The 27,736-nt window shown below is 36.1% G+C and overlaps 1 protein-coding gene across 1 annotated transcript in view; it reads left to right on the forward strand.

The window, feature by feature from the left end:
- MEIKIN (meiotic kinetochore factor) overlaps window positions 1-27,736 on the forward strand; it is a 69,774-nt gene that overhangs the window by 14,615 nt on the left and 27,423 nt on the right. Inside the window, exons 6-9 of the mRNA XM_041762486.1 lie at window positions 3,337-3,456; window positions 10,373-10,412; window positions 18,128-18,192; window positions 22,112-22,182. Of these exons, the coding sequence (XP_041618420.1) occupies window positions 3,337-3,456; window positions 10,373-10,412; window positions 18,128-18,192; window positions 22,112-22,182 (296 nt within the window). The remainder of the gene's footprint in view (window positions 1-3,336; window positions 3,457-10,372; window positions 10,413-18,127; window positions 18,193-22,111; window positions 22,183-27,736) is intronic.

A 27,736-nucleotide genomic window follows, 5' to 3' on the forward strand; every position in this document is an offset into this window, starting at 1 on the left:
TAGGTCATGATCTCAGGGTCCTGAGATCAAGCCCCACATTGGGCTTTGTACTGAGCACGGGGTCCGTTTTCTGTGCCCTTTCTCCCCTGCTGTCTCTAAAAAATAAATTAATTAAAAAAAAAACACAAAAGAGAAATAGGAATAAAAGCCTATCTGTATCAAAAGAAATCAATGAAACACAAAGGAAGATGACGAGAGGAAAAGGGGCAATAGAACTAAAAGATAGGAAATAATTAACAAAATAGTAATAGTCTTTCCCTATCAGCAATTAATTTAAATGTGAATGGTTTAAATTCCCCAAAGACAACGAATGGCTGAGTGGATTAAAAAAAACAAGGTCCAACTATATGCTGTCTATAAAAGACTCCTTTTACATTGCAGGACAAATGTAGTCTGAAAATGGAGCAATGGGAAAAGATATTATGTGCAAACGGTAACCAAAAGAGAGCAGAATTGGTTCTATTTATATCAGATAAAACAGACTTTAAGTCAAAAACCATCATAATAGACAAACACGTATAATGATGAAAGGGTCAATTAATCTGGAACATATAATGATAATAAATAAGCATGCACTTGACATCAGATAAAGATAATGAAAGAAACAAAGGGAAGAAAATTATCAATGTTATAATTCAAAAACATTTCCTAGAGCTAAAGAGTATGATTTCTGCATTAAAAGGGCCACAGTGTGCCTAGCATAGTAGATGAAAAACACCAAAATAGAGCATTATGCAACTTTAGAAGACCGGAGAATGGAATTAAAATAATTGATTTAGGGATCCCTGGGTGGCGCAGCGGTTTGGCGCCTGCCTTTGGCCCAGGGCGCAATCCTGGAGACCCGGGATGGAATCCCACATCGGGCTCCTGGTGCATGGAGCCTGCTGCTTCTCCCTCTGCCTGTGTCTCTGCCTCTCTTTCTCTCTGTGTGTGACTATCATAAATAAATAAAATTAAGAAAAAAAAAGAATGGATTTATAGAATTTGGTAGAGTTTGGGATTAAATAGGTGAAAAATACAGAGAAAACTAAAACAGAAAAGACTTACTGACTTTGTGGGGGATAAATGGTTGTCATGGTATACCACAAGAGTAAAAAGCATTTTTTATAGCAGTTTATTATCATAATGTCTATACTGAATATTGATTTAACTAGATATGCAATATAATAATATCATACCAATGGGAATTGTGGAAAGGGGGATGGAGATGTTAGAATAACCTCATTGTAAAGGATCTATACCATAAAAACTATAGAACACTTCTGAAAGAAATTGAGGCAGACACAAAGAGATGGAAAAATATTCCATGCTCATGGATTAGGAGACTTAATATTGTGAAAATGTCAATGTTACCCAGGGCAATTTACACGTTTAATGCAATCCCTATCAAAATACCATGGACTTTCTTCAGAGAGTTAGAACAAATTATTTTAAGATTTGTGTGGAATCAGAAAAGACCCCGAATAGCCAGGGGAATATTAAAAAAGAAAACCGTAGCTGGGGGCATCACAATGCCAGATTTCAGGTTGTACTACAAAGCTGTGGTCATCAAGACAGTGTGGTACTGGCACAAAAACAGACACATAGATCAATGGAACAGAATAAAGAATCCAGAAGTGGACCCTCAACTTTATGGTCAACTAATATTCAATAAAGGAAGAAAGACAGTCTCTTCAATAAATGGTGCTGGGAAAATTGGACATCCACATGCAGAAGAATGAAACTAGACCACTCTCTTTCACCATACACAACGATAAACTCAAAATGGATGAAAGATTGAAATGTGAGACAAGATTCCATCAAAATCCTAGAGGAGAACACAGGCAACACCCTTTTTGAACTCAGCCACAGTAACTTCTTGCAAGATACATCCACGAAGGCAAAAGAAACAAAAGCAAAAATGAACTATTGGGACTTCATCAAGATAAGAAGCTTTTGCACAGCAAAGGATACCATCAACAAAACTAAAAGACAACCTACAGAATGGGAGTAGATATTTGCAAATGACGTATCAGATAAAGGGCTAAGAACTTATTAAACTCAACACCAAAGAAACAATCCAATCATGAAACGGGCAAAAGACATGAAGAGAAATCTCACAGAGGAAGACATAGACATGGCCAACAAGCACATGAGAAAATGCTCTGCATCACTTGCCATCAGGGAAATACAAATCAAAACCACAATGAGATACCACCTCACACCAGTGAGAATGGGGAAAATTAACAAGGCAGGAAACCACAAATGTTGGAGAGGATGCGGAGAAAAGGGAACCCTCTTGCACTGTTGGTGGGAACGTGAACTGGTGCGGCCACTCTGGAAAACTGTGTGGAGGTTCCTCAAAGAGTTAAAAATAGACCTTCCCTACGACCCAGCAATTGCACTGCTGGGGATTTACCCCAAAGATACAGATGCAATGAAACGCTGGGACCCCGATGTTTCTAGCAGCAATGTCCACAATAGCCAAACTGTGGAAGGAGCCTTGGTGTCCATCGAAAGATGAATGGATAGAGAAGATGTGGTTTATGTATACAATGGAATATTACTCAGCCATTAGAAATGACAAATACCCACCATTTGCTTCAACGTGGATAGAACTGGAGGGTATTATGCTGAGTGAAATAAGTCAATCGGAGGACAAACATTATATGGTCTCATTCATTTGGGGAATATAAATAATAGTGAAAGGGAATAGAAGGGAAGGAAGAAGAAATGGGTAGGAAATATCAGAAAGGGAGACAGAACATGAAGACTCCTAACTCTGGGAAATGAATTAGGGGTGGTGGAAGGGGAGGAGGGCAGGGGGTGGGGGTGAATGGGTGATGGGCACTGAGGGGGGCACTTGACGGGATGAGCACTGGATGTTATTCTGTATGTTGGCAAATTGAACACCAATAAAAAATAAATTTATTATTAAAAAAAAAGAATAACCTCATTCTTCCATAGTGGTAAGTCAATGGAAACCTTAAAACGACATGAGGTAATACTAGTATTTTATTTAGTGATATGATATTAATGTGATCTAGGTAAAACTTATACATAAAATATTAAGAGGAACCTCCTGTGTATTCTGTCTGGCCCTTAGGTCAATAATTTTTATGGGGCAAGAATCTAGGAAAGAAAGTAGGTTAGAGCCCTGAAATAGGTCAAAAATTATTTACTGTCCTAAATGCCATCAAGTCTTGTCTTTTTTATCTGTTTTACCCAAATTCCTTAATTACTACGGCTTGGTATGAGGACCTAAGCTGTTATGGGGACTTAAGTTGGGCCTGGGGGATGTAACCTCCTACTTATGTGCTATTAAAAGTTGTGTGCCATTCCTCCCTGCTATTTTAGATTGGGAATGTCCCAAGTTGGAAGAACACATGCGATGCAAGAATTCCACTCTTCTGGATACCAGTAAAGCAGTAGCAATAGAGAAGGTACCACAGTTTTCAAACCTCTCTGCAATTTTAGGTGAGTTTTCACAATCTTTTTTTCTCATGTCACAGGGGAAATGCCTCATCTATGTTGGAAAAAAACAAAGTAATTTTTAAAATGATTTATAAGCTAAGTTCATCAATTAGGATTACATTGGCTATGAATAATATTTGATTAGTAGCAGCTCAAGCACATATGGGTCTCCTTTCTTAAAACTTTTATTTTGAACTAATTTTAGACTTGCATAAAAGATGCAAAAATAGTATGGAGAGTTCCTATGTGTCTCTCACCCAGCCTTCCCTAATGCTTGTCTTATATAACATTATTAGTACAATGATCAGAATCAGAAAATGAACAATGGTATAAAACTACTAATTAAATTGCAGAACTTATTCACATTTTACCAGCTTTTCTACCAGTCTCTTATCTTGCATTTCAGGATCCAACATTGCATTTGATTGTTATTTCTCCTTTAATCTACTATAATCTGTAACAGTTTCTCAGTCTTTCTTTGTCTTTCATAGTCTTGATACTTTTGAAGATTACTGATCAGTTATTTTGTACAATGTCCCTCAATTTGAATTTCTCTCATGTTTTCTCATGATTGGAATGAATTTATTCAATTTTTTTGAGAATGCTGCAGAAATGATGTTATGCCCTTTTTAGTACATTGTATGAAGTTCTTGATGTCAGTATATCTTATTACTGGTGATATTAAACTTTGTCATTTGATTAACATGGTATCTGTGGTTTTTTGCATGGTTAAGTTACTAGTTTCCCCTTGTCTTAATAAATATATGGAATGATAGTTTGAGACCCTGTAAATCCTGTTTCTCCTCAACTTTCATTCACTGGTAGTCATCAGAGGGATTTGACTTTGACAGTTATTACTCTGGGTGTTTCCCTAGTGGTGATTTTCTATTTTATACTTTGCTGCTACATTTACTAATTGGAATGCTGGCTGTAAAAGAACTGTCCTGTTTCTGCCACTTATTTTTTTCAGTTGTTTATATCAGTATGAAGTCATGAATATCTATTTTATGTGTTAAAATCCAATACTTTCATTTTTTATTTTCTTATTTATATAACTTTAGTATACACAAAAAGAAGTTGCAGAATTATTAACTCAGATCCCTTTGAGAAATACATTTATCAAATAAATTACATTTATGTACAGTTCTGCTTATTACTATTACTATTTTTATTACTATTATCAATCAAAATGCTGTTTTTCATAGTTATATAGGTTAGTTCTTTTCTTCCCCTTCCCTTACAGTGCAGTTAGTATTCACTTGGAATATACTCAGATTCATCTGTTAGTGTTGGATTCAATATTTGTTTCCCTAACCTGTTTGGATTTTTGTTTGTTTGTTTGTTTCTTTATTCAGGGAGAAGGTGCTATGTGAAGGTGTGTGAAACATTGTTATGGTTCTGAGAATCAAAGCTATAAGAAATACATTGTTTTTTTAAAAAAATCACTTCCTCTTTCCTAGTACCCTGATCTTATTCCCCTCTTTTTTCTACCCCTTTCCCACTCAACTCTTATAAGTAACTAGTCTCTTTAGATTATGGTTTTTTCTTCTATATTCTATGATATATTTTCTTATATCCTCTTCTTTCTTGCTTATAGATACTCTTTTTGTTTTTCTACACATAATATAATAGTATATACTAGAAATAACTCTGGCTGGTTTTATAGAGATCTTCCTCATGTATTTTTTATTTTCTGTGTGTGTGTGTGTGTGTGTGTGTGTGAATTTTCTTTTCATACTTTTTCCCCAATTTTATCTGTTTATCATCTTTACCCTCCATTTCTAGATTCATTAGATATTAAGAATATTAGCCTTTCCCTAAATGCCCTGATCAAAAGACACAGGGTAACAGGATGGAATTTAAAAAAAAGACCTATCCATATGCTGCCTATAAGAGACTCATCTCATATCTAAAGACACAAACAGACTGAAAATGAAAGGATGGAGAAACACTTACATGCACATAGAAGTGAAAAAAAAGGCCGAGGTAGCTATGCTTATATCAGATGAAATAGATATAAAACAAAGACTGTAATAAGAGACAAAGAAAGGTATTACATAATGATAAAGGGATCAATCCAATGAGAGAATATAACAGTTGTAAATATCCATGCACCCAGTATTGGAACATCTAAATACATAAAGCAAATATTAATGGACATAAAGAGAGAATTGATGGTAACACAATAGTAGTATGGGATTTTAACACCCCACTTACATCAATGGATAAATCATCCAGGCAGAAAATCAATAAGGAAACAGTGTCTTTGAATGACACATATTATACCAGATGGACATAACAGATATATACAAAAACATTTCATCCAAACAGCAAAATATGCATTCTTTTGAAGTATACATGGAATGTTCTTTGGGATAGATTGCATGGTAGATCAGAAAGCAAATCTTAGTAAATTTAAGAAGATTGAAATTATACCATGCGTCTTTCCTGACCACAATATAAAACTAGAAATGAATCACAAGAAAAATAAACTGGAAAAAGACAAACATGTGGAGACTAAACAGCATAATACAAAACAACCAATGAGTCAAAGAGAAGTCAAAGGGGAAATCAAAAATTACATGGAGATACGAGAAATGAAAACATAAATGTCCAAAACCTTTAAGACAAGCAGTTCTAAGAGGGAAATATATAGTGATACAGATCTACCTCAAGAAGCAAGAAAAAGCTCCCATAAATTAGCTTACCTTAAACCTAAAATAATTAACAAAAGAATAAACAAAGCCCAAGGAGAGTAGAAAGAAGGAAAAAATGGAGTTCAGAGAAGAAATAAATGTTATACAGATGAAAACAAAAACATAAAACCAATAGAACAGATCAATAAAAGCAGGAGCTGGTTCTTTGAAAAGAAACAAAATTGATGGGGGATCCCTGGGTGGCGCAGCGGTTTGGCGCCTGCCTTTGGCCCAGGGCGCGATCCTGGAGACCCGGGATCGAATCCCACATCGGGCTCCCAGTGCATGGAGCCTGCTTCTCCCTCTGCCTGTGTCTCTGCCTCTCTCTCTCTCTCTCTCTCTCTTTCATGAATGAATAAATAAATAAAATATTTTAAAAAATGGATTGTGGACCTAATGTGAGACCTGAAACCATAAAAATCCTAGGAGAGAATACAGGCAGTACTTTCTCTTACTTTAGCCATAGCAGCATTTTTCTAGATATGCCCCCTGAGAAAAGGGAAACAAAAGCAAAATTAAACTACTGGAACTACATTAAAAAGCTTTTGTACAGTGAAGGGAACCATAAATAAAACAAAAAGGCAACCTATTGAATGGGAGAAGCTATTTGCAAATGATATATCTAATAAGGGGTTAATATCCAAAATATATAAAGAATTTATACAACTCAACACTAAAAATCCAAACAATCCAATTTTAAAAATGGACAGAGTAGCTGAATAGACATGTTTCCAAAGAAGACATACAGATGGCCCACAGACAAATGAAAAGATGCTCCACATCACTAATCATCAGGGAAATGGAAATCAATAGCACACATCTTGTCAGAATGACTAAAATAAAAAGACAAGAAAGAACAGTTGTTGCCAAGGATATGGGGAAAAAGGAACAGTCATAAATACAAATCAAAACCACAATGTGATACCACCTCACACTGGAAAGAATGGCCAAAATTAACAACTCCGGAAACAATGGAGGTTGGGAATTATGTGGAGAAAGGGGAACCCTCTCACATTGTTGGTAGGAATGCAAACTAGTGTAGCTACTCTGGAAGATAGTATGGAGGTTCTTCAAAAAGTTAAAAATAGAGCTACCCTACAACCCAAAAATTGCACTACGAGGTATTTATCCAAAGGATACAAACATCGTGATTGAAAGGGGCACATGAATCACAATATTTATAGCAGCCATGTCCATAATAGCCAAACTATGGAATGAGCCCAGATGTCCAAGGACAGATGAATGGATAAGGAGAGGTGGTATCTCTCTCTCTCTCTGTGTGTGTGTCTCTCTCTCTCTCTCACACACACACACACAGACACACACAGGAATATTATTCAGCCATCAAAAATAATGAAATCTTGCCATTTGCCACAATGTGGAAAGAACTAGAGAGTATAATGCTGAGCAAAATAAGTCAGAGAAAGATAAATACCATATTATTTCACTTATATGTGGAATTTAAGAAACAAAACGGGTAAACGTAGGGGAAGGGAAGGAAAAATCTAAAGTTTAGGAAACAAACTGAGGGTTGCTGGAGGATGGGTGGGTATTGTATGGAACTGATGAATCACTAAATTCTTTTTTTTATGATTTTATTTATTTATTCATCAGAGAGACAGAAAGAGAGGCAGAGACACAGGCAGAGGGAGAAGCAGGCTCCTTGCAGGGAGCCCGATGTGGGACTCGATCCTCGGTCTCCAGGGTCACGCCCTGGGCCAAAGGCGGCACTAAACCACTGAGCCACCTGGGCTGCCCAAATCACTAAATTCTATCTCTGAAACTAGTAATACAGTATATGTTAAATTGAATTTAAATACAAAAATTTTTAAAGATTTTATTTGACAGAAAGAGAGAGAGAAGGCACAAGCAAGGGCAAGGGGCAGAGGGAGTAGCAGGATCTCCACTGAGCAGGGAACCCAACATAGGACTTCAATCCCAGGACCCTAGGATTATGACTGGAGCTGAAGGCAGATGCTAACTGACTAAGCCACTCAGGTGCCCCTTAAATACAAAATTGTTTTTTAAAAAATGACTCATCCATTTTTTAAAAAAGATTTTATTTATTTATTCATGAGTGACTCAGAGAGAAAGAGGCAAAGACATAGGCAGAAGGAGAAGCAGGCTCCCTCTAGGGAGCCTGATACAGGACTTGATCTCAGAACCCTAGGATCATGCCCTGGGCCATAGTCCCCCTACTGACTTGGTATGGAAGGCACAGAACACTTGGGGCTGCGGAAACAGCCTGCGCACGGCTCTCATCAACTCCACTGGGGAAGAGGTGGCCATGCGCAAGCTGGTGCGCTCCGTGACCGTGGTCGAGGACGACGAGGATGAGGATGGAGATGACCTGCTCCATCACCACCATGTGAGTGGCAGCCGCCACTGAGGCCGAGCCCACACTGGGGCACCCAGCCAGGCCTCCCCTTGCCAAAAATCTTTTCATTAAAGAATGTTTTGGAACTTCAAAAAAAAAAAAAAAAAAGGCTCTAGGGAGCCTGATACAGGACTTGATCTCAGAACCCCAGGATCATGCCCTGGGCCGAAAGCAGATGCTCAACCACTGAGCCACCCAGGCCCCCTCTTATCCACTTTTGATGGGAATGTGAATTGGTATCGCCACTGTGGAAAATAGTGTGGATATGCCTCAAAAAATTAAAAATAGAAATATCATATGATCCAATAATTCTCCTAGTGGGTATTTACCCACAGATAATAAAAACACTGATTTGAAAAGATATATGTAGCCCTATGTATTGCAGCATATTTACAATAGCCAAGATATGGAAGCAATCTAAGTATACACTGATGGATGAATGGATAAGGAAGATATGGTGTAGACACACACACACGAATATTATGCAGCCATGTGAAAGGTTGAGATCTTGCCATTTGCGATACCATGAATGGAGATAGCAGGTCATATGCTGAGGGAATAGGTGAGATTGAGAAAGACAAAAACAATATGATTTCACATGTGTGGAATCTAAAAAAAAAAAAAAAGCAAATAAAAAAAAACAAAACAAAATACAGGGGCACCTGGCTGACTCAGTTGGAAGAGCATGCAACTCTTGATCTCAGAGAGTCTTGAGCTTGCGCACCATGTTGGGTATAGAGATTACTTAAATAAATGAAACTTAAATTTTAAAACAAAAAACAGAATCAGACCTGTAAATACAGAGAACAAACTAATGGTTCCCAGAGGGAAAGGGGATAGGGGTGTGGGAAAATGGGTGAAGAGGAGTAGGAAACACAAGCTTCCAGTTATGGAATGAATAAGTCAAGGAAATAAAAATCACAGCATAGGAAATAATAATCAATGGTATTGTAATAGCATTGTGTGGTGACAAATGGTAGCTAGGCTTGTGGTGAGCATAATATAATGTATAGAGAACTGAAGTCATTATGTTGTACACATAAAACTAATTTAATGTCTGTTACCTATACTCAATTCAAAAAAAATTTACATCAGAAGAAAAAGCAAGAGACTATTATCAGCAAAAGCAGAGAGTAGATGTTGTCCACTCCTTTATATTTTGGGAACCTCCTTTTCAGGGAAATGCTTCTCCATGATTAGTAGATACCATTCACTTCACTTCTTTTTAACTGTAAAATTCTAATTAAACACAAGCAGAGTTCTGTGGGGATTAGAGTCATAACTTCTTCAGAAGACTATTCTCTTGGTTCTTAAGTAATATCATAGTGAACCTAGACAGCAAATGTTAACTAGTAGGCATTTTCTTGGCTAAGTAGTCTACTAATATGCATATCTATATACTTGGTACCGGATTAAGAATCATGAGATCTGAGTTTAGGTTCCAAGTATGCAGCTGTTAGTTTTATAATTCAACCAGTTATTTTTTTCACATATGTAGCTATGTAGCATATGAATAGTAAATTGTTATATTCACCTCACATGCTTGTTTTAAGAATCAAGTAAAATATTGGAAAGCATTTCAAAAATTATAACTAACTATAAATATAGGCTGATAGATTCCTGCATCTCTTAAAATTTCCTAATAATTTTGTTTTATTTTGGTAACTTTGAGAATACTTCTACCTAATTTAAGTGGCACATAAAAGCAATATAAAATAATAAAATTATAGAAAATAAACTGCATTATCACCACATATTTTAGAGAAAAATACTTCTTTTTTCCTAATTTTGGCCTCTGGTCTGTGTTTGAATTGTATTTCTAATAGATTGTTTTTTTCTTTCCTAGGTACCTCTTCAGGAGACTCTAAAAAATGCCATAGAGAAATGTAAGATCTAACATTTTAAAGTTATGCTTTTCAAAACCCTGTTGTGTTCTAATAGTTATGTAGCTAGAATGATTGTTAGCCCACAAATTCATGTGTTCATTTATTCATTGTTGGTTGAGGAATCATTTTGTGCCCAACATATTCTAATTGCTAGTGATATATTGTAATAACGAAATTGATTAAAAACAAAATCTCTGCCTTCATCAAGTCCACATTCTAATTGGAAGGGGTGGACAATAAATAAAACAAAATCTCTGCCTTCATCAAGTCCACATTCCATTTGGAAGGGTGGACAATAAATAAGTGAGTAAATTTATAGTATTCTGTATGGTAATGAATGGTATGGAAAAAAGCAAGATGGGGGCAAGAGAGTATTGGAATGGAGGTTCACTATTTTAAGTAGTGTGGTCAGTGAGGTCATAATTGAAATTTGAGCAGAGACTTAAAGAAGGAGACAGAGCAAGATATGTGACTCACAGGAGAAAAAAAAAGTATTCCAGGTAGAGGGAATGGCTGGAGCAAGGCCCTGAAGCAAGAAGGCCTAGATTCTAGGAGTAGAGTGTGGGAAGAGGAGAAAGGAGAAGTGACAGAAGAACCAGAGGACATATCACAGAAGATATTTCAGGTGAATATGAGTGGATTGGAAAGCCTTCAAAGATTTAGAAGGGTGACAATATAACTTAGGTTTTAAAAGAATCACCCTGGCTACTGTGTTGAGAATAGATTATGAAGAGACAAGGCATTAGGGAAATTGTAGGAGACTATTGTCCTAATATTGGACCAGAGTGGTAAGAGTAAAGGTAGAGAGATCAGATTTTGGATATATTTTGAAAGCAGGACTAACAGGATGGATTCTTATTCACTGATGGACTGAATGAGCATGAAAGTAGTCAAGACTGATTCCACAGTTTTGGCTTGAGCAACTAGAAGGATGGTGTTGCCATATATTAAGATGAGAGAAATTGAGAAGTATTATGGGGCAAAGATCAAGAATTTGGATTGGGGCATGTAGACTGAAGGTTGAGGCATATGTGAGAGAGAGAGTATCTTAATTGAAGGAGATGGTCACAGTCTGGATCATGAATGGTCTTAAGGGCTGGCATTTTTATTTTCTTGAATGTGATGAGAGTTTGAAAGATTTTCAGTAGGACTATAAAATATAACAAAAATTTAAAACATTTTAATATTCAAAATTTGAAAGAAATTTGCAAAAAATTCATACAAGTTTAAGAGCAAAGTGAGGAGACACCATCAAGAAAATGAAAAGACAATCCATAGAATGGGATAAAATATTTGCAGATTATATATCTGACAGGGACTTGTATCCAGAATATGTAAAGAATTCTTAACAACCCATAATAAAAGGAAAAAGAATTCAATTTAAAAATGAGCAAAGGATCCAAACAGGCATTTCTCCATAGAAGATATATAAGTGACCAATGAACACATGAAAAAATGCTCATATCATTATCCATTAGAGAAATTCAAGTCAACTTGAATGAGAATCACTTCACACCCACTAGGATGGCTATAATTAAAAATACTGGTAGTAACTGTCGTGTGAGGCATGGAAAAATTGCATAATTAAAAATACTGGTAATAACATGTCGTGTGAGGCATGGAAAACCAGTACATTGCTGGTGGAAATTTAAAATGAAGGCGCTTTGAAAAATAGTTTGGCAGTCCCACATAATGTTACATGTGACCCAGCAATCAACTCCTGGGTATGCATACCTGAGAAAAATAGAAATGCATGTCCACACAAAAACTTGTGCATGAATGTTGACTGAAACTTTACTCATGATAGCCAAAAAAGTAGTAACAGTCCAAATGTCCATCTACTAATGAATGGACAAATAAAATGTGGTATATCTATATGGAATATTATTCCATAATAAAAAATTAAATTCTGATACATGCTACAATGTGGATGAACCCTGGACATATTCTAAATGAAAGAAGCTGGTCACATAAGATCACATATTTTATGGTTGTGTCTGTATGAGGTATCCGGAATAGATAAATCTGAACAGACAGCAGGTGAGTGATTGCTTAAGACTAGGGTGGTTGGGGAGAAATAAGAACTGACTGCTTGATGGGTACAGGGTTTCTTTTTGAGGTGATGAAATTGTTCTAAAATTAATTGTGATGACAGTTACACAACTCTCTGAATATATTAAAAGCCATTTAATGTACACTTTATATGGGTTAATTGTGTGATATGTGAATTATATCAATAAAACTTAAGAAAGTTATGACTAAGGAAACCAAAGAAATATAATTTTTAATAGAAAATATAGGCAGGAAAGATAATAGACCAAAAATAAATAAGCCATGAGTGTAAAAGAATATTTTGCTCTCAGCTTTTTGAGATAGAAGGATAGATTTTTTTTGTCTGTCAAATAATTATCTGCAAGTCTTACTCTCTTATAAATTGATTTTTCTCACCAGCGTTAAATAGTAGATGGTACAATATGTTATCTTCCTTGGTGGGGATTAATGGTTTAGGTATTCTGTGCTGATGAATTTGTGGGAGTAAGGATTGCTATACTTTCGAATGTAGATTTCTGTAGAACTTATACATTGTCCAACTAAAATTCTTGCCTGTTACCACCTCTTCACAGACATATACATGATAATATTTTTTAGAATAATCACTTTTGCAACAAAGAAAAAGATGGATTGGAAGAAGTGATTAGGTTGAAGGAATGTCTATTGTAGCATTTCAAGTGAGGCATAATTAGGACCTGAACTTTATCAGCAAGGACAGCAAAAACGAAAACCTTCAGAACAATTCAGAAGGGATAATCAGTAATTTTTCATGTTTATTTGTTAAGGGAGGTAGAGTCCAACTCAGCCCCCAGCCCTCTGATTTGAGAAACTGGATGAATGATTACTAATTTGTTGGATGAAGGTACAAATAGAAAAGCAGGAGTGAGTTGGGGTGGCAGATAATTTTAGTTTGGAAAACAATGAAATACCTACAGCACTTTGAAGAGGATATATCAGGTGGGCAGTTGGATATTCCAGCCTAGATAGCAAGGGAAAGATCCTGGACTGAAGGGATAGTTGTCACCCTAGGAAATGTGTAGAGTGAGAAAAGAATAGCATTAGTGTGAAAGCCTCCTTATAAATATGCTTGTGTCTAAGAGGTAAAAAAATTTCTGAAGCAAAGGAAATCTCTTATAGGCATACCTCGTTTTATTTGTACTTTACTGTATTGTGCTTCACTGATTTTGAGTTTTGTTTTGTTTGTTTTTTTACGAATTGAAGGTAACAGTGAAAATTCTGAAGGTAAATCATTAATGTCAGTAGAGAGAAATGATGATTGATGATTTTTAAATCCCTTTAACAATCTACAATGCAATATATTCTTAAGAAGGAAGGAGAAGGGATCCCTGGGTGGCGCAGCGGTTTAGCGCCTGCCTTTGGCCCAGGGCGCGATCCTGGAGACGCGGGATCGAATCCCACATCGGGCTCCCGGTGCATGGAGCCTGCTTCTCCCTCTGCCTGTGTCTCTGCCTCTCTCTCTCTCTCTGTGACTATCATAAATAATAAAATAAAAAAAAAAAAAAAAAAAAAAAAAAAAAAAAGAAGGAAGGAGAAATGTTTGGATAATAATGACACCATTTTTGAACAGCTGTTAACTCTTAGCTTTTTTGACATTCTCTTTAATTAGCACATTCACAAAATTAAAATCCTATAACTTTGACATAGTATCTAAAAGAAAGGGAGTTTTGTTTATATTGTTGAAAGATACATGTAAACGCTGTTCAATGAGTATTGCCTATATATTGTATGGAGCAAATGTAATACAGTACTTGATTATGTGTATCTAATCTTATTTCCTGTCTCCCTTAATTGTTGCCCTATCTTTTTTTTTTTTTTTTTTTGTTGCCCTATCTTTAAAAAATAAAATGTACCAGTTGGATATGCAAAGAAAATATAGTTCATCTTTTTCTTTCTCTCTCTTTCTTTCTTTTCTTTTCCTTTTCTTTCTTTTCTTTTCTTTTCTTTTCTTTTCTTTTCTTTTTTTCTTTTCTTTTCTTTCTTTTCTTTCTTTCTTTCTTTCTTTCTTTCTTTCTTTCTTTCTTTCTTTCTTTTCTCTTTAAAAGTATTTATGTATTGATTTAGATATATTTATTTAAGAGAGAGAGCACAAACAGTGGGAAGAGCAGAGGGAGGGGTAAACAAACAGATTCTCCACTGAGTGGGGAGCCTGACATGGCGCTCAATCCCAGGACCCTAAGATCATGACCTGGGCTGAAATCAAGGGTAGGACACTTAACAGACTGAGCCACCCAGGTGCCCCTTACAGTTTTTATTTAAATTCCAGTTAGTGGGGAATCCCTGGGTGGCTCAGCGGTTTAGCGCATGCCTTCGGTCCAGGGCGTGATCCTGGAGTCCCGGGTTCAAGTCCTACATCAGGCTCCCTGCATGGGGCCTGCTTCTGCCTCTGCCTGTATCTCTCTCTCTCTCTCTCTCTCTCTCTCTCTGTCTCTCATGAATAAATAAATAAAATCTTTTAAAAAATAAAATTAATTCCAGTTAGTGAACATAGAGTGTAATATTACTTTTGTGTGTAATTTATTTATTTTTTCAAAATAACTGACCTCAGCTTCTCATAGGGTCTCCTCTCTGTTCTCTCCTATTTAGCTGGGAAATGATGAGTTAAACTTATTAATGCCATCTATTTACTTCCAGTTCAGAGTCTCTTTTGGGTGAATGCTAAATTTTATAGTTTTTCTCTCCATTTCATATTCCTGAGGATGGCATATAAGTAGATTATCATACCTCTTGATTTGCCTGGGACAGTCCTGGTATGTGTCTATTGTTCTGATATAAATTTTAGTAGAACTCCCTTTTATTCTTGGAAAGGTGCCTATATGGATAAATGGTCACCCTAAATATAGGTGTATAGTAATAGGAGTAAGCTAGAACTGGGGGAGGGGTGAAGTTGGGGCTTTGAGTTTGTCTGGGATCTAAAAGTTGTCTTTGGACTTGTACTAATTTATGCTGCAGGTTTAAAGACTGGTTCTATACCTAGGCTGGACTCTGCTAATAAAGCCTTTGGTGAACTTATAGCCTTATTTAGGGCCCGAGATCCTCCATTGCTGATTTTTTCTCACCTTAGCTTTTGTTGCTACCCAAAACTCCTTGAGTGTCATTGAAGTCCTCAATGCAGACTTTGACTTGATTATCTTTCTGCAACCTTTGTGGTAGAGTCACCAGCAGAGCATATGCCAGGTATTTGATTCTAGTGTGAGCACCTTCTGCATTGCCCTTGGTATTTGGAACCTTGAGAACTCATTCACAATCTATAGGAATTAAGGGACTCTCAAGGAGGGCTAACTGAGGTCTCCTCTCTGAGTAGTCCAGACTCTTATTTTGATGTTGCGTTTCCACCCTGTGTGGATATTTCTACCTAGAGTGAGTTTGGCACATGCCCCCTCTGCTTTTGGCTTTCTCTGCACTTCTTCTAATGTCATTTTCCTACCTAGTACCCCCACCTCCAGATTTAGGACTTGATGGAGAGAAGTCACTTCCCTCTGTCAAACTGCTTATTTCCCAAGGCTCTGTCCCCCTTTTCTTAGTAATAATCCTCTAGTATAGAAGGCATGGAGCAGGAATCTATGTTTGATCACATCCTGAATTTTTTCTACATTCTGTAGCTAATAGTAAAACTCTGTGTTTTTCATCTACATGTTAAGAGGAACTCTAGGAATGTAGTAGGATGCTAAATGTGCCTTTCAGTTTGAACTCTAGCCTTAGAGTTTGAACTGTGATGAAAATAGATGAAAACAAAATAAAATGACAATTATTCCCATCCCCATCAGTGTAGATTTATCTATGTGCAGTTTGTAAAAGGTGGGATCAAAAATCAATCCCTCATGGTTTTGCTCATCACCAAGCTCCAAACTATTTAGGAAATAGCTAAGAATGTGCTGAAGGGATGAAATGACCAAACATATATTTCTTTGATAAGAATTATTGGTATTATATGCAAGGAGAGGGGTTGGCTTATTCCTTCACCTCAACATAAGAGAGGAAGCTCCAAGAGAACCATTTGAGAAGTTTGACATATGTTTCCTAGAACTTGGTTTCTAACTCTGAAAAGTCTAAAGGCAAGATCTGTTAGTAGTCTGTTAGATGCTTTGGAATGGGAGAATAAACAGGAGGCTAGATGTACTTTTGGAGTTTGGGACAACAAAATTTGTGCATAATACCTATAGGTCAGGTATAGATCCCATACAAGAGGGTCAGTTATGGATCATCTTGGAAAGGATCATGCCCAGTATGACTTCTTGCAAAGGACAAGGTAAACTCAGTTGAAAGAGGCTGAAAGTTCTATCATCAAATTCAAAAACTGAGATCATAAATAGCAGCAAGTGAGAGAACCCCAAGCCTAGGTAAACCTTATCACTGAATCCTTCAAAATACTTCAGATTTGAAAGTCAACATTTGGTTATCTGTCACACCCAGAAAGTAACCAATGGCATCTTATAATAGTATCAGTCAAGATAAAGAAAGATTCTTTCTATCCCTTTTTATAATTCCTTTCCCCTATTCCAATGGCAGAAGATCCCAAAGAGTAGTTATCAAACTGGGGAGGAAAAAGAACAAGAAATGAAGAAGAAACCAACCATGGCTGATTTCTTCACTGCAGCTTTTGAGTCTAACTCTGTCCTAAGTTGAGAAAAGGAAGAAATTTGAATCAGATAATAAGAGTTTGGTGTTGTGGTATTACGCTGGGCTCTTTATTACCCCAAAATGACTGTTAACAGAAATGATCGAATACACCGAAAAGTTCATTCAGGGGTAAGAGAGTACTATTTTTGGCAGGGCGAATTTAGAGAGGAATTAGGAAAGAATAAAATTGGTTTTTGCTTACTGAATTCAATTGTTCAATAAATCAGCAAAGGAATTTAGAAAATCTTCTCACATTTGACTTTTAACACCATTGTCTTGGTAAGGACTCAGAAATCTCATTTTAGTTGTCAAAGGCTGAGCTTTGACCCTTTTGTATTCTTCTTGTAATTCTCTAATACACATTTCAGTAGAATTGGGGGTGGTGTCATTCGTAAAAGAGAAAAGGATAAGGCTGTCTGGGTGGCTCAGTCAGTTAAGGGCTTAAGGGTCTGCCTTCAGCTCAGGTCATGATCCCAGTGTCCTGAGATTGAGCCCTGTGTCGGGCTCCCTGCTGAGCAGGGAGTCTGCTTCTTCCCCTCTTTCTCTTCCTGCCCCTCCCCCTACTCATGCTCACACTCTCTCAAATAAATAAATAAAATCTTTTAAAAAGAGAGAAAAGGATATTAATTTTTAAAAAGTATTATCTCTCATGTTACTTGAAATCATGACCACAACCCTAGGAAACAAGATTGCCATTCTTTTTACATGAATGAGGCAACCAAGAATCAGGTCAGGTTGAGTGACTCTTCTAAGGCCACTCAAGTGTGAGTAGCAGAACTGGACTTTATTGATTGTAAACATATACCTTGTCCTCTATATGTATTGTTTCACACTGAAAAATGTATGAATATATTGCCTTTTATTATTAAACTATTTTTTCATATACGTATGGAAACTTTTTTAATGAGTTACATTTTTCCTGCAGGATATATGATAGCTTATAAATGCTTTTATAAGTATTATTTGAGGATTCCAAAAGTTACTGGAAGATTAAGAGAATAACCATTAATTTGTTCTTGTTATAGAGCGATGACATTAGCAGGCCAAAATATTTCTCCAAAACCAAAGAATACTTCACATTCAGAATCAGGTAATAAATAGTGAAACTAATCATTTTCATAATTCTGTATTTCTTTATTTTTGTGACAGTGCAGTATATTTTGAGAAAATTGGTAGCCTGGGAAATTGAGCGCTTTTTAGCTTGGTTGTATTTTAAGAATTGAAGATATCTGAAGTTAGAATGCGGGTCTTAGCTATCCCTACAATACCCATCATTAATTCATTTCATAAACATTTACTGAGTATACACTCTGTATTAGGCATTGTTATATATACTGGTGAGAAGTAATATAAATTCCTTGCCTCCCAAGTTTCTGTTGTGGGAAAAGTATAATTAATAAATAAATATAAAATAAATAAATAAATAAATATATTGGAATTATGTGTAATGATTAAAAATAAAAGGGTCAACACAATGCCTTGCATTATAGACACTCAATAATTTAGTTAATTATTAGGATAACTTAGCCAAACATTTCCAACCTTATTAATCCATGTTATATCTCAGATTGCTATTTTTATTTCCCAAATCAAGTTTTATAGCATCTGTTTATGGGTAAACTGGAAGAATGACTGGTTTTACTCTTAATAGGTATTTTATTTTTTTTAATAGGTATTTTAATATAAACTTTAGAAAGTTTTTTTTTGCATAATCTTCACTTTAAGAAATTATCTTAATGAGTATTTCCCTACATACCAGGTCTTATGTTAGGAATTCTTTTTTTTTTAATATATTTTTTAAAATTTTTATGTATTTATGATAGTCACACAGAGAGAGAGAGATAGAGAGGCAGAGACACAGGCAGAGGGAGAAGCAGGCTCCATGCACTGGGAGCCCGACGTGGGATTCGATCCCAGGTCTCCAGGATCGCGCCCTGGGCCAAAGGCAGGTGCCAAACCGCTGCGCCACCCAGGGATCCCATGTTAGGAATCCTAAGTAAAAATGATTAAAATAATTGCTATTTTGAGGTAAATTAAATAAGTGATAAAAACTAAACTTGTAAAAGCACACATCTTTTTAAGGAGTGGCTAGCATCTACTACTCTGGAGGGTGAACATTAGAAGGGAGATTTGTTTTATAGCAAGAGTAAAGGGCATTTGTGAACAAAAGGAGAGGTTATAAAAAGAAAAGTGGTAAGGGTACTAAAAACAATCATGATTTTACTTAGGTCTTGCCCAATAAAAAGTTGCTTTGGCTGTAGAAAATATTATTTATAAGGCCTGATAGTAAGGGAGAATAGTGATTCTGGAATTATGTATGCTTTTGTATTACTTTTATGCGGTTGATTTTTTTTTTAATTTTTATTTATTTATGATAGTCACACAGAGAGAGAGAAAGATAGAGAGGCAGAGACATAGGCAGAGAGGGAAGCAGGCTCCATGCACCCAGGGATCCCTTTTATGCGGTTGATTGACTTGAAATTTAAAATTAAATCACATCTTGCTCAGGAGGTATTTTTTACCTCCTTAATTCAACAAATCCCTCTTTATTCCAGTTGTGTGTCACGTTCTTTACTAAATGTTAAAAAATAGTCTAATCATACAAACAAATAAATAAGAAATTACTTTTCAGGTACCTCCTGCTCCTTTTCAATCTTATCTACCACTATTAGCAATTACATAGGGGAGTTCTTCAAGGCTGGTTCCTAGATTTAAATCTTTTTAAATGGGATCCCTGGGTGGCGCAGCGGTTTGGCGCCTGCATTTGGCCCAGGGCGCGATCCTGGAGACCCGGGATCAAATCCCACGTCGGGCTCCCGGTGCATGGAGCCTGCTTCTCCCTCTGCCTGTGTCTCTGCCTCTCTCTCTCTCTCTGTGACTATCATAAATAAATAAAAATTAAAATAAATAAATAAATCTTTTTAAAATTTACTCCCAGGAATCTCTGGGTGGCTCAGCGGTTTAGCGCCTGCCTTCGGCCCAGGACGTGATCCTGGAGTCCCGGGATCGAGTCCCACATCAGTCCCCCTGCATAGAGCCTGCTTCTCTCTCTGCCTGTGTCTCTGCCTCTCTCTCTCTCTCTGTGTCTTTCATGAATAAATAGATAAAATCTTTAAAAAAAAATTTACTCCCTGATATGTATAGTGTCCTACAAAAAGCAAAGTTTCCAAGTTTTCTCTCAATGCAGACTCTTCTCTGAGACTACAACCCTTATATGCAGCTGCTGTCTCAACATCTCCTCTTGGTTGTTTCAGAGACACCTCATCACACCATTCATTAATTCCATTCATTCAACAAGTATTTATTAATCACCTATAGTGTGACATAAAGTATTTTAGTTGCTGGGGAAAATGACAGAGTCCTTGCCCTAACAGAGTTATGTTATAGTAGAGAAAGAAAGACACTAAACAGTTAAACAAATACATATACAACAACATCAGAAATATGAGTATTGAAGAAAGATAAAGTGGGTAAAAACAGAGTGTGACTATGGATGCTATTTTAGACAAGGTAATAGGATAGGCCTTTCTGAGATTACATTTGTATAGAGCTTGAATGAAGTGAGAGAGTGGGTCATGTGAAAATCTGTGACAGACCATGCTGGGCAAAGGGAACAACAAGAGAAAAGGCCAGGAGATGGGAAAGAGCTCTGCGTGTTTGAAGAATAGAAAAGAGATTAGTATGACTATGACTGGAACAAAATTAGTAAAAAAAAAAAAAAAAAAAAAGAGTACATTTGTGTTTAGGGGGGTAATCAAGTGGTATAATGTAGTCTCCTATGCTATCATAAGAAGTAGGGATTTTATTCTAAGTGTGACAAGAAACACATCTCAGAGCAAAGGGATGACTTAATTAGATACATATTTTAGAATTATCACTGTGGCTACCATATGGAGAATAGACGAAGAGGGCAAGTGAAAGCAGAGACCCTGTTAAACTATTGTGGTGGTCAGAAAATAGTATATGAGACTAAAGTGGTAGCAGTTGTCTGATTTGGAATACAACTTAAAGCAGATGTGCCGGGATTTTCTGATGATGCTGGATATTGGATAAAAGAGAAACATAGAAGTCAAAGATGAGTCTAAAATAATTGGTTTAAGCAAGTGGAAGAATGTTGGTATTTCTTGCAATAGGAGCACTGGAGTACAGAGCAAGTTGGGAGAATGATTAAGAGAATTTGGTTTCAACATTAATAGCTGAATTGAAAAGCTATTGAAATAATTCAAAGGGAATTCTCATGTTGACTTAAAGCAAGGTACCAGTGTTAAAAATAAAGAAAAGCCAAATTTGCGGTATTTAGTAACATTGGCACATAGCAGACTAGATATTAGTTGCTTGGATAGAGCCTGGAGAGTGAAAAAAAAAAAGTCAGGAATGAAGAGGAGCCATAGAAGGGACCAGAGGGGAAAATGTTCATGTTTGTTGTACTGGTGTCCAGTAAGTTAGGACAAAGGTTTTGTTCATAATGGTGGGACCTGAAACTAGATTGCTATGGGTCTGGGAATAAACAGGAGGAGAGGAAGTTATGTTAGTATATGTGGACAGCTCTTTGAAGAAACATGCCTGTGGAGAAGAGGGAGAGAGGATGTAGCAGGAAGGAGTATGGGATGCAGATAAAGTTTTTGATAAGATAAAGGAGTTCTGACTATATTCTATATACTGATCGAAATTTTGCAGTATAAAGAGAGAGCCTGAAAATATAGGAGAGTGGAAATGGAAGGATAATTAATGAAGAATTTTAATCACATGCAACTATCTGTGCTAATTAAAAACTAAATATTTGACATAGAGCTTATTTACTCCTGTGAAACCTGGAGCTCTTGTAAAGCTCTGTCTATACCAACAGGTTATTCAAGACATATATAAGTTTTTCTTCTAAAACTATTTCAAAGACACAGTCATTAAAATCAGGGTGAGTTTTTTTTCCCCAAATTTGAGTTCTGTTTTCTGTACTTGTAGTTAGTGGAGGTTAGATAATTAAAATATTGAAACATCTTTTTTCTTTACAGATAATGCAGCTTGTGAAGTTTTACTTGCTGAGAAAACTTATCCTTCAGCCCCTGAAAAAACAAAGAAAAAAGCAAGTGTTGAAATGGAATAACTACATAAATCATAAATTTAATTAATACAGGACATATTTTAACCAACAATTTTATAGGAATTATTTTCCAGCTATTTGAGTCAATAATTTCAAACAGTTTTTAGATTTAGTAATTATATTATATTACTGTTGCATGAATATATACTCTATATAAGTTTAATGAAAGAGAATTAAAGTTTACAGTTTTTCCAAATTCCTTTTGGATAATTGGATGTCTATTAAACATTAATTTAAGGTAAAAATAAGACACTTGCTATGTAACCAGAGCAGTGTTTTATACTGAGGAGAATTTGTGATTTAATACTTTAGACCTAGAATCTAGAGGTCTTTGGGGAAAAAACTGAGCTTTATTTTGTATACTAGGAGCTACTCTGAGTGACTAGTCAATGCTAACCATTATTCTAAGCACTTTTTATAAATCATATCTTTTCCTTATAGCATTCCTACCAGCTGAATTTTTGGTTTGTTTTGCTTTGTTTTCACCTACTTTAGAGCTGAAAAAAAATGAGATTTAGATATTAATTAGTATATTTGAGGAGTTTGTGGCCAGTGTTTCTGGATCAAATGCCTGTATTCTTTCCACTACACTTTACTGTCATTATATACATTGGGTAAAAAAAAAATTGAAAAGGTCTAGAATCCAGTAGGAAGTTTCAGATATTTTAGGTGCAAGATTGTGGTGGCTTTGACGAAGATTTTTTGTAGGAGAGATGGTAAATATGCATGAATTCAAAGTAATTTTGCCTGTAGAGTCCATCAATTAGAGATAGAAGATGTAGGAATGAGATGTCAAAAAAGACTTTTGAGTTTCTGTCTTAAGCAGCTTTGGTGGGTAAAAGTACTATTTAGAGTGATAGGAGAGGCAGGAGGTTTGAGGGTATACAAAAATGAAAATGTTGGAAGAACTATTGGCTATAAATCTGCAAATCAAGGACACCTGGGTGGCTCAGTGGTTGAGCGTCTGCTTTTGACTTAGGGCGTGATCCCTAGGTCTGGGATAGAGTCCCGTATTGGGCTTCTGCAGAGAGCCTGCTTCTCCCTCTGCCTATGTCTCTGCCACTCTCTCACTGTCTCTCGTGAATAAATAAATAAAATCTAAAATAAAAATCTGCAAATTAGGAAAGCAGAAGAGGAGTATACAGTGTTAACAGATACTTTTAAGTTTATAGAAATACATGAAAGCACCAGAGAAAGAATGAGTATCTACAGAGTGAGGATGAGAAAAGGGTCCAGGATCATTCCTTGGAATACTCTATATTCAGGTAGAAAAGAGTGGACAGAGAAAAGGAGGAAAATAAACAGAATGCAGTATCATAGAAGCCAAGAGACAAGAACATTTACTTCTAAAAGGGGGAGTGGTTAACAATCCTGAATGTTGCTTGGAATCCCGGTGTTATAAAGAACTTTGCAAACTTGGAGGGCATCCAGTTTCTGGTCTAGCATGTAAGGAACTTAGAAGTCACCACTCTGGCCTAACAAGTAAAAATCTGAACATAGGGGCATCTGGGTAGTACACTTGGTTGAGTGTCTGACTTTTGGTTTCAGCTTGGGTAGTGATCTTGGGATCGTCGATCAGCCCTGATTTGGGCTCTAGGATCCATGCTTGATATTCTCTCTCCCTCTGCTCCCACCCTCTGTTTGCATACTCTCTCTCTAAAATAAATGAATACATCTTTAAAAAAAAACAAACCTGAGCACAGTTAAAAACCAACAAGACTTTCTAGATATGTCAGATTAAAAAAGGTCTTAGGTCAAAGTGCTGAACTAATACTTGGAAAAACAGACAGGTGGATGCAGAGAATCATTACTTATTAGAGCCAAAACACTTGAACAAAAACCTCCCAGAGAACCAGCGCTGGGATGGGAAAGCCAGTGCTGGTGTATTTGATGAGTTGCTGGAGGCTCAGTGAGGACACCACTCAGGGTTGAAAACAAGACAGACACAGTCATCAGGGGGCCTTGACACTTTTGTGAGTTTTTTATCTTTAGGAAGGACCTTTACCAGATCTCACAGTCATGTCTGAGAAAAATCCCCTTATGCTTTTGGTAGTGGGAAGGGGAAAAGAACTGTTCTGAAATATACTAGAATATTCTGTTCTTAACAAAGTCTTCCCTCAGAAGAAAATGTTTCACTAGAGTCTAACTTGTTGGGGTTTTAGTAGAGTCTAACCTACCTTGGGGAAGGGAAATATTCAACTTCAGCCACCTCTGTTTTTTCAAATGAGGAAAGGAAAATACTCTGATTCCAGCTCCCTCTAGCCTTCCACATGGGGGAATGGAAATACCCATATACAGCTCTGTCTAGTTGTCCTGTCCCACCTAAGGAGGTGTGTGGACTAGGAAATACTGCTGAATTTTACCTTCCAATGGCACAGGCTCAACAAAAAAGACCTAATCATAGCACTATGACTTACACCTTGCCAATATATTACTAATGGCCGGTTCAGCACAGTTCCCATTACCCAGTACATCTTGTCTACCTTTTAGTAAAAAATTACAAGGCTTATTAAAAGGCAAGAAACACAGTTTGAGGAGACTGAATAGATATTGGAACCAGAGTCAAATGTGGTGGTAGTATTAGAATGATCAAACCAGAATTTTAAATAACTATTATTTTTTATAAAGATCTTAATTATTTATTTGAGAGAGAGAGAACATGAGCAGGGGGAGGGGCATAGGGAGAGAGAGAGAAGCAGACTCCCTGCTGACCAGGAAGCCCAATGCAGGGATCTATCCCAGGACCCTGGGATGATGACCTGAGCCAAAGGCAGATGTTCAACCAACTGAGCCACCCAGGTGCCCTTAAATAACTATTATTAATATGCTAAATGCATTATAGGAAAAAGTAGACAACATGCAAGAACAAGTAGATAATATAGACAGAGAATTGAAAATTCTTAGAAAGATAAAAAAAAGAAATGCTAGAGATAAAAAATACTATAGCAAGAATGAAGAATGCCTTTGATGGATTTATTAGTAGACTGGACATAGCTGAAGAAAGAATACCTGAGTTTGAGGATATGACACTAGAAGCTTCTAAATCTGAAAAGCAAAGAGAAAAAAGACTGAAAAAAAAAGAACAGAATATTAAAAAAATATGGAACAACTACAAAAAGTATGACATACACATAATTGAAATTCCAGAAAGAGAAGAAATAGAGAAGGAACAGAAACAATGTTTGAAGCAATAATGACTGAGAATTTCCTAAAATTAATGTCAGATACCAAACAATGGATTCAGGAAATTCAGAGAACACCGAGCAGGATAAATGCTTTCAAAACTATACCTAGATTTATCATATTCAAACATAAAGAAAAAAATCTTGAAAGAAGCCAGAGGGAAAAAAACGCCTTGTTTATAGAAATAGAGCAGAGGGAAAAATTACAGATCTCTCCATAGAAACCATCATGCAAGAAGAGTGAAGAGAAATATTTAAAGTCCTGAGAGAAGGGATCCCTGGGTGGCGCAGCGGTTTGGCGCCTGCCTTTGGCCCAGGGCGCGATCCTGGAGACCGGGGATCGAATCCCACGTCGGGCTCCCAGTGCATGGAGCCTGCTTCTCCCTCTGCCTGTGTCTCTGCCTCTCTCTCTCTCTCTCTCTCTGTGACTATCATAAATAAAAAAAAAATAAAATAAATAAAGTCCTGAGAGAAGAACCCACCAACGTAGAATTCTATACCCATGAAATTGTGAAGTAGAATTAATGACTTTCTAATGTGAACAAAAATTATAATTTGTTGCCAGTAGGCTTGCCTTTAAAAAATATTAAAGGAAGTTTTTCAGGGAGAAGGAAAATAACATGTCAGTATAGGTTTAACTATCTTAATAAATGTAGCACTGTGGTACATTATGTTAAATAAGGGAGGTTGTACATGTAGGGTCAAGGGCTATATGGGAACTCTACATTTTGCTCAGTTTTGCTGTGAAACTCAAACTTCTATTAAAAAAGTCGTTAAATTTTAAAAAGTCAGTTGCATTCAGAGTCAAGAAGGAAACTGACTTTAGTAAGAATTTTAGTGGACTGCTGAGAGGCAAGCCAGATTGGAATAGATTGAAAAGTTAACAGAAAAGAAGGAAATATAAAATATAAAAAGAACTAAATTTGGATACCAACAGCATAAAACATATGTGGAGATGGGGAGTAAATGTGTAGGACATTTTTATGCAAATGAAATTATCAGCTTAAAATAGACCATCCTAACTATTTTGAAAGCCCTATGGCAATCCAAAGCACAAGTCTTAAAGAGACGTACACATGGTAAAGAGAAAAAAGTCAAAGCACACCACTACAAAAAAAAAAATCAATTCACAAAGACAGCAAGAAAGGAAGATAAGAATAAACATGTACAGAACAACCAGAAAGCAATTAAAAAATGATGATAGTCCTTACTATCAATAAGTTATTATCTATCAAGAACTACTTTAAGTTAAATGATTTAAATTTGCCATTTAAAAGACAAAAAGTGGGAGAATAAGAAAATAGCCCAACTATATGCCTATATGCTGCCTACAAGAGATTCATTTAAGTTTTGTTTTATTTTGTGAGCAGGAGCCTTGAACTCATGATGTTGAGATCAAGAATCATACACTTAACCAACTAAGCCACCCTGGTGTCTTATAGATTTGCTTAAGGTTTAAAAATAATTAAGCTAAAAGTGAAGGTATGGAAAAAATTATTCCATGGTAGTGGAAAATAGAAGAGATAGATCAGGAGTAGTTATACTTAATATATCAGACAAAATAGGTTTTAAGTTAAAAGCTATAATAAGAGACAATGTTATTACATAATGATAAAGGGGCCAATTCATCAAGAGGGTATAACAGTTGTAAATATATAAACATCCAATACCAAAGCACCTAAACATATTAAAAAGTCTGAAGGCAGAAATAGACAGCAGTGCAATAGTAGTAGAATACTTTAATACCCTAGTATTCAACAATAAATAAAATATCCATACAGAAAATCATCGAGGAGATAATGGATTTGAACAATTTAGACCAAGTGGACCTAACACACATATAACAAACATTTCATTCAACAACAGTGGAATCTACATTCTTGTCAGTGTACATGGAACATGCTCCAGGATAGATCACATGTTGCATCACCAAACAAGTTTTAACAAAGTTAAGAGGATTGAAATTATATCATGTATCTTTTCTGACATATGGTGTGATAATAGAAATTTATAACAAGGAAAGGAGAAAAATTCACAAATATGTGAAAATTAAACAGTACATTTGTGAACAACTAATGAGTCAAAGAAGAAATCAAGAGCTATCAAAAAAAAATCTTGAGACAAATGACAATGGAAATACAACATACCAAAACTTATGGGATGCTGCAAAAGTAACCTAAGAGGGAACTTTGTTGTGACAAATATCCATATTAAGAAAAAATTAGGATCTCAAACATGCAACCTAACCTTCTATGGGAAGGAATTAGAAAAAGAACAAAGTCCAAAGCAGAAGAAAACAAAAATAAGAAATAAATGAAATAGAGATTAAAAAGACAAAAAGAATCATTAACAAA

The sequence above is a fragment of the Vulpes lagopus genome, chromosome 7 (genome assembly GCF_018345385.1).
Source record: "Vulpes lagopus strain Blue_001 chromosome 7, ASM1834538v1, whole genome shotgun sequence".
Lineage (NCBI taxonomy): Eukaryota > Metazoa > Chordata > Mammalia > Carnivora > Canidae > Vulpes > Vulpes lagopus.